At 42.3% G+C, this 7,901-nt stretch overlaps 2 protein-coding genes across 7 annotated transcripts in view; both read left to right on the top strand.

Annotated features, from left to right (window-relative positions):
- Nucleotides 1–3,284, top strand: part of shroom2a (shroom family member 2a) — a 60,396-nt gene extending 57,112 nt beyond the window's left edge. For all 5 annotated transcript variants that reach the window (XM_050055099.1, XM_050055101.1, XM_050055104.1 and 2 more), the window contains one exon: nt 306–3,284. In XM_050055099.1, the coding sequence (XP_049911056.1) occupies nt 306–578 (273 nt within the window). In that variant the 3' untranslated portion in view covers nt 579–3,284. The remainder of the gene's footprint in view (nt 1–305) is intronic.
- A 92-nt stretch (nt 3,285–3,376) lies between these two features.
- Nucleotides 3,377–6,395, top strand: cldn34a (claudin 34a). Of its 2 annotated transcripts, none has more exons than XM_050055114.1 (2): nt 3,377–3,542; nt 5,200–6,395. In XM_050055114.1, the coding sequence occupies exon 2, from the start codon at nt 5,277–5,279 to the stop codon at nt 6,030–6,032; it is 756 nt and encodes a 251-aa protein (XP_049911071.1). In that variant the 5' UTR covers nt 3,377–3,542; nt 5,200–5,276; the 3' UTR covers nt 6,033–6,395. The 2 variants fall into 2 exon arrangements, with proteins under 2 accessions (XP_049911071.1, XP_049911072.1); XM_050055115.1 differs by lacking the exon at nt 3,377–3,542 and adding an exon at nt 4,959–5,065.
- The last annotated feature ends 1,506 nt before the right edge of the window (nt 6,396–7,901 follow it).

Genomic DNA, 7,901 nt, shown 5'->3' on the forward strand with positions numbered 1-7,901 from the left:
GGCTTAAGTGGTGAATGAAGACAACAATATTTAAAACTGGTCCAGTATTGAGAGAATGCTGCAGTGTAATGTTAATGGGCAATTGTTCATTGTCAATTTAAAAGGTCTCTTTCTGTAGGGATTCTTCCCATAATGTTGTCAGACACTTAAAATAACAATCTGAGCCTGTCAGTGGCAAAAACAAACACTGTAGGGTCCAGGTTGAAAAATACCTAAGTTACCAGTTAAGCAGTAAGGTTAAAAATGGTAGAGTTTGGATTTTTCTCTTCTCTTCTCAAATCCTCCCGTGTCTCTGTCATCTCCAGCGTACATTGATTGAGAAGAGGAAGCTGCTGATTCGACAGCACGAGGATGCGAAGGAGCTGAAGGAGAACCTGGACCGTCGGGAACGCGTGGTTTACGACATCCTCTCCAACCACCTGCCGGAGGACAGCCTTACAGACTACGAGCACTTTGTCAAGATGAAGTCTGCGCTCATCATCGAGCAGCGCAAGCTTGAGGACAAAATCAAACTGGGCGAGGAGCAGCTCAAGTGTCTGACGGACAGTCTGCCGATAGAGCAGAGGCTCGCCTTGTGAATATGCTGGACACCGATTGGCTCTGAAACAGCCTCATGATTAAGACTTGTTGCTCCAAGTTGCAGTTGAGCCCTGTCTCCAACAGAGGGAGACAGAGATGAGGAATCTGCAGAGACAAACAGGCATGTTTCAGTTCTGTGGTGAAGCCTCAGCACGTCTTCCTCCTTCACTTCTTCTGCCACAACACCACTCGGACTCACAGCATCCATCAGTAACTCCTTTGTGAAAGATGCAGCTTTTCCTGGCATCACCCAACCACTGTATCTAAAGTCTTTCATGCCATTTTTGCTTTGTTTTTATTTTTATGTTGTTTTTTTTTAGTAATTTATTGTAGCCTTTTGAATCTGCGCAGGAGGGGACAGTATTTTATCTTCAGCTGATCTGAGCAGCCATGCTACCTGATGTGTGGCACACGCTGAGCAACTAGGAGTATTTATCATGTTTGAATAATTTCACAAATCCTTTTTAAACAACCCGTCAGATCTGGCCGAATATTTCAGTAAACTCAAAGGTTTTGTTAACATTTATATATAAACTAGTGGCCTTTTACTAAGATTTTGTGTCGCGCTTTCCTCACTGAAGAAACTTTTCTTCTGCAATAAACAGACAGACCAGTTGCCACAAGAAAACGTTGTCATTAAACGTTTCTGCAAGCCACGATAAAGTTATATTTGCACTTTTCATACGTATCATATCAACATTTCAAAAGTGACGCAGTATAAGAACTGATTGTCATGACACCTGCCAATCTGCACACCACTGTTAGAGACCAACAAACAACAAAACCAGATGTGATTTAACGAGTCATTTAGGCACTAAACTCAAGTGTTTATTAGCGAGCTCTCACTGTTTCTCCAGCACGGACAGCGCCATCAAAACGGGGTATTTTTATGCTTCATTCACATGCTCCTCGGATAGAGAGTTTGGAAATGGTTCTTCCAACTTTGGTGTGTTCATGAATTTTAAGTCATAATGTGGAGACAACATGGACGCTACAAAGAAGATGTTCATTCATTTTCCATACCCGCTTATCCTGTTAGGGGCCGTCGGGGGGCTGGAGCCAAGAGGTGGGGTACACCCTTGTCAGGTCACCAGACTATCACAGGGCTGACACATAGAGACAGACAACCACTCACATTCACACCTACGGACAATTTAGAGTCACCAATTAACCTGCATGTCTTTGGACTGTGGGAGGAAGCTGGAGTACCTGGAGGAAACCCACGCTGACACAGGGAGAACATGCAAACTCTGCACACCCCCACCCTGGGTTCGAACCAGAAACCCTCTGTGCCGTGCCTGTGGTGATAGCGCCACCAAAAGCGGTTGTTTTTTACCTAGACATCGCTGCATTTCCAGCAGGAATTGTGCCCCCAAAATCGTGTTTTTAAATGCTGCATTCACCTGCTCCTCGGATGGTCCCTTTTCCCTGAGTTGGAAAGTGGTTCTCCCAACTTTGGTGTGTTCATGAGTTTGAAATAACATGGACGCTACAAGGAAGACGTGTTGTATTAAATTGTACAGAGCGTTTAAACAACACGTTGATAAGTTTCATATTACAGAGTGATTTTGTCCCAGACTTATTGCTGCACCAGTACATCCCCTGAAACTACTAAAATGTTGCTTTACCCGACCAGCGCTAATACATAACTTTTCAAACTGATCTAGTTCCCTCCACACAGGCAGCAGCTCACAGTTACAACCTGATACCACATTACAAATTACATATGAGCAAAAAATAGCATGCAGTATAACATCAACTGAACATCTGCTTTCGTCCACCATGTTTCTGCATATATGACGTCAACCTGGCAACATCTGTACCAAAACATTCACCAGATTTCCAAGTTGTTTTTCAACTTCAGGTGGCGCTCATGTAAATTTTATTTTATTCCGACACCATATGAATTCACTGTGAGCCAACACAAGATCTTTTCTCTCGTGCCTAAACCTAACCACATGTTAACAAAAGTTTCAACATATCGGCAACATAATAACCTACAAATGTTGTGTATCCATGGTTTGCAGAGGTGCACAATGCCAGCATCTTTTCTGGTGATTTGGTTGAAACAAGATAAAACCAGTGAGGTGTCAGTGCAGCAGCAGCCGTGTGAATGTACCTGCAAAGAAAGAGAGCACTTGTCCAACTTCACCAAGCAGAAGCACTTCACATCCAGACTTTAACTCAAGTGAATCCACGTTGAAGTGCCTGGGACGTCACTGCGAACACTGCCCGGTCTCTTCATCCATGTCTGCATGTTGCTGCTCTGTTTTATTCACAGCCAGGAAAAAAACTTTTTAGATAATGATATTTGCCACGAATAAGTTGACCAAGTGTTTCTGTATTTTGTCTTACTACTTCACTGTGTTTTGTTTTTCACGGTGCAGATGTTGAATGCTTAGTTACCACGGTTGTTACTTGACTTCTAGATAAATTTCAACACTAAAAATTGTTGCAGTTGATCATTTTGCAACCAAATATGGAATCATTCCAAAGCATTGTGACCAGCTACGGCTTCAATCTGTCAGATGTCTAAATGTCAGACTGTATAGATTGAGTCAGTCTCACAGAGGTAAACCCTGTTGGAAGATGTTTGTTGTGCACATTTGTTACAGTTTGACACGCTTCATGCACTGCTACAGCCCAGCTCTTAACACTTTACCAGCTGCGCTCCTTTATATCAAATAAAGAGTCTGCTGAAGTCACGCTCTCCTGTCGTGTGTGATTGATTTCTGTTCAGCGATCGGATCATTCTTCACTGTCACTCATTAACTGGCCCACGCCTTCCTCTCTGCTGATAAAGTGGAGGGTAAAGACTTTGGAGTATCTTTAACAGGTGTCAGGTGTCACAAAGCAACATGTGGACTGTCACACAGACTCAGTCTCCTGTGATAAACAAAGCATCTGTGCAGGGATTCAGTTTGTAGCTAGAACAAGAAAAGTAGAACCTGAGACACATCAAGGTGAGTAAAAGGACGACACATTTTATTTTACTGCAGAACATGTACAGATTTATATGGACAATCATTAACTCCAGTAATGCTTGAACAGGTATGTACTGCGTTTTCAGCCAGGATAGTGTCATGAAAGCAATTGTTTTTACCAAGATACTGCTATGTTGCCTGCTGGGATAGTGTCATGGAAAGCAGTTGTTTCTGACCAAGACTTTGCTGCGTTTCCAGCAGGGATAGTGCCACAAATAGTGGTTGTTTTTAACTGAAATATTGTCAAGTTTCCAGTCATGATTTTGGTACCAAAAATGGTTGTGGTTTGACCAGGACATTACTGCATTTCGTGCCAGGATAGTATCATGGAAAGTGGTTGTTTTTGAGTGAGACATCACTTTGTTTTCTGTCGGGATAGTGGTACGAAAATGGAGTGTTCTTTCACCGAGATATCACCCCATTTCTAGCTATGATGCGGTTGTTTTTTGACTAGCCATCACCATGTTTCCTGTCAGGATGGTGCCACAAAAAGTGGTTCTTTTTAACTGAAATATTGTTGTGTTTCCGTCTATGATTTTGGTACCAAAAATGTTTTTGACCGAGACATTACTGCATTACCTGCCAGGATAGTGCCATGAAAAGCGGTCCTTTTTGACTGAGATGTCACCCTGTTCTAGCTATGATTTTGCCACCAAAAGCAGTTGTTTATGAACTAGCCATCACCATGTTTCCTGCCAGGATAGTGCCACAAAAAGTGGTTGTTTTTAACTGAGATATTGTCGTATTTCCAGCTGTGATTTTGGTACCAAAAATTATTATTTTTTTGACCGGGACATTACTGCATTTCCTGCCAGGATAGTGTCACGAAAAGCGTTCCTTTTTGACCTAGATGTCACCGTGTTTCCTGCCGAGTTAGCACCACAAAAAGCAGTTGTTTTTGACCGAGACTTTCCTACGTTTCGGATAGTGGCACGAGAGGAGATGGTTTTTACAGAGATATCGTGTTTCCAGCTATGATTTTGGTACCAAAAGTGGTTGTTTTTTTACACAGGCACAGCTGTTTCCTGCAGAGATGGTGCCACAAAAACCTTTTTTTTCACCAAGACATTGCTGTGTTTCTGCTGGGTTAGTGCCATGCAAAGCAGTCGGTTTTTACAGAGACATCACCATGTTTCCAGCTGGGATTTGCACCAAAAGCCATTGTTGTTCACTGAGACATCGTTGCATTTCCTGCCAGGATAGTGACACAAAAAGCATTTTGTTTTTTTACCAAGAGATGGTCCTTTACCAGCTGGGCAAGTGCTACAAAGAGCAGTTGTTTTTTACCAAGATGTCGCTGCGTTTCCAGCCGAGATAGAGCTACAAAAAACTGTTGTATATACCAAACACTTGCATTGTATTTTTACATGTTTTGTTTTTTTTTACTTCTTGTCTATATATTTCAGCATTTAGGAGAAAGAGTATAAGAGCAGGTATATTCAGATCACTCAAGGTTTATGCTGTCTTGATATCTTGTGCCAAAGGAAACTTATCTATAGCAGGTAAAGAAAATATATTGTCTTAAAAACTTTGTATGAAAATTATATATAAAATATTGAAAGAATATTAATGTGGATAAACTGAGAACAGCTCTGAGAACATGTGTTAACACAGATGTGTATGTTTGTGTTTTCAGCAGGTGTGATGGATGTGAGGCACAATGTGTGAGTCAGTGATCAGTCTCTTTGATCATTAGCAGTCACACAGGGCAGGATGATTTACCTGTCTCACACAGCTCACCTGCAGTTCCTGGCCCTGGTTGTCGGGTTTCTGGCATGGATCCTCATCCTGACCACAACCGGCCTCAACGAGTGGCGCCTCTGGCACGTCGCTGATGTGTCCGTCATCACCTCGGGTGTGGCCTGGGTGGGTATCTGGAAGGCGTGTTTCTACAGTCACGCCCTCCCCAGCATGGAGAACTGTCAGAGCATCAGCATCTCAGACAGCTTTGCTCCTGCAGAGATCCCCGTGGCTCAGGTGCTGATGGTGCTGGCGCTGATCAGCGGCCTGGTGGGGAACATCACCGCTGCAGTGGCCATGAGGATGGTTTACTTCTCTGTGGAGGATCGTAGGAACATCAGGCTGGTCTTCGTGCTGGCAGGGACCCTGTATGTGCTGACGGGGACCTTCTGCTTGGTGCCGCTGGCGTGGAACATGAGCTCTGTGCTCCACAACAGCACCATAGACTTTCCTCCTAAGTTCCAGCTCCCTGCAGCTCCTGTCCGACAGCAAGTCGGTTCAGCCATCGGAGTGGGCATCTCCGCCTCCATAATGATGCTCATAAGTGGGCTGGTTTTCCTCTGCTACCGCTATGCCTGGGCAGCTCTGAGCACAGAGGCCCCTAGAAACACCAGGGACCCACTCCATGGCCCCTTGACAAAAATGACCCAGGCACAGAGGTTTGGATTAGCAAATGGAGACAACCAGGGCAGAGATAACCCTGCATTTCACACTGAAGAAGTCTCATGATGGAGAAACATCAGGAACATTTAACTCATGGATGGATTACTGATTGGGCCTACCAGGCACAGACCCAGGGACCCAAAGTGTCAGGGGCCTCCCTGGTCATACTGACAAGGAGGAGACTCAAAATGAAAACAGAGAGATGCAAAATTTGACTTATTTCCAGACTTGGATTTTTATCCTTTTCATTCATGGCAAAGTGACTCGAACAATGTCAGAAGAGCTGTCACATTTAAATACCTCAGTAATGTCATACTCCAAAAAAACCTGTGAGCTACACATTAATAATACAGGATGGTACATCAAAACACAGCAACATCCAAAATAACAGTGGAGAATTAATTGCAATTGGACCACAATCTGAAAAATAAAAACTGATTTATCTGAATCATACTGCTGGAAAGATGGTCTCTTTATAATATTAGGCTGTCTATGTGGTAGAAAGAAACAAAATAATTAAATTGGTGCTAAATGACCAGAGAAAACAGAGAAAAATGGCTGTGGCATTCAGTTTGGCTCAAGAGATAGAAAACCTACAACTACCAGAATGCACTGCGTCGTACCAGACCAGACCAATGAACGCTCCTGTTGATGGGTGACGTAATACGAGCCCGGCCGTTTTCGACCACTGGAAACAAAATGGCGGCTAGCTGTTAGCAAATAATCTAGCATTACAGTTAAACTATAAGCTAAAATATGATTCTAGAAACGTTCAGGCGACAAACAGACAACTCGGTGACAGAATCGTGATTCATATTTGATCAGTATTGCCTATTTTAATCGTTTTATCTGAGTTTGAGAGCGCAAGAGAGACAGGCAGGTTTATCTCTTGACTCACTTCATGTGTTCGTGATGGCGGCCATTAAGATGTCATAGTACAACCTGTAGTTCAGCAACAGCCCTGGAGCGGATTTGAGGCGACAGATGAGCAGGGAGATCTGGTAAGATGAAGAGAAGTTAACCACAGTTCATATACACCTGTTACATACATCATTATAATCAGGGTATGAAATTAACAAAATATTTTGGGGGCAATTTTGGCCCCCATGGTCTAAAAAATGGGGGCATTTTCAAAATGTTTGGGGGCCATCAAAAATTGTAATTATGTTCTAACAATAAGCACATGAAAAGCAAAACCAACTAAGATAGTGTCTTCACTCTTCAGTAGAAACCACTATAAATGAAATAAATAATGGGTTACATAAAGTTATGGTTGCAAAATATCACTCAGATTTCCTATAATTCAACCAGTTTAAATGTGATGATTTAACCATTAATCTACTGATAGCAGTACTAATGTTTCACCACATTACAGTTACTTTTACTGTTAAAAAGGCCAAATTACTATAAATTCCTTAGATGCAATCCTGGAAGTAAGTTAATTTAAAATTTAACATTCATTCTACCTTAATTTTTCATTAATTTGTCATTGTGTAGACACAGATCACCCAAGAAATGGTTAATTTATACTTATGGTACAGCAAAGCCCCCTCCCCTTCTCTGTCAGATTACTCTCACGTAATCAGTGCAATCTCGTTGATTATGTCTGGAAAATGAGTTGTAGACGTGACGGTAAATTAATTTAATGAAAATAAAATTATACTTTAATGTCAGATTGTAATACTGTTAAAAATATAAATACATATAGTTGTTTCGAAAACCTGGGGGCAATTTTGGCCCCCGGAACATGGCTTTTGGGGGCATTCTTGGATAAATTGCGGGCCAAATGGCCCGTGGCCCTTGCTAATTTCTGACACTGATTATAATACAAGGCAGGTTGAAAATTGGCAAACATCCCTTAAAGTTAGCTTTTAGCTGCTAAATGCTCCTCTTTCTTCATCAGCTTGTTGATGCCATTGTCTGTTGGCCATTTGT

The sequence above is a fragment of the Epinephelus moara genome, chromosome 10 (genome assembly GCF_006386435.1).
Source record: "Epinephelus moara isolate mb chromosome 10, YSFRI_EMoa_1.0, whole genome shotgun sequence".
NCBI classification, from domain to species: domain Eukaryota; kingdom Metazoa; phylum Chordata; class Actinopteri; order Perciformes; family Serranidae; genus Epinephelus; species Epinephelus moara.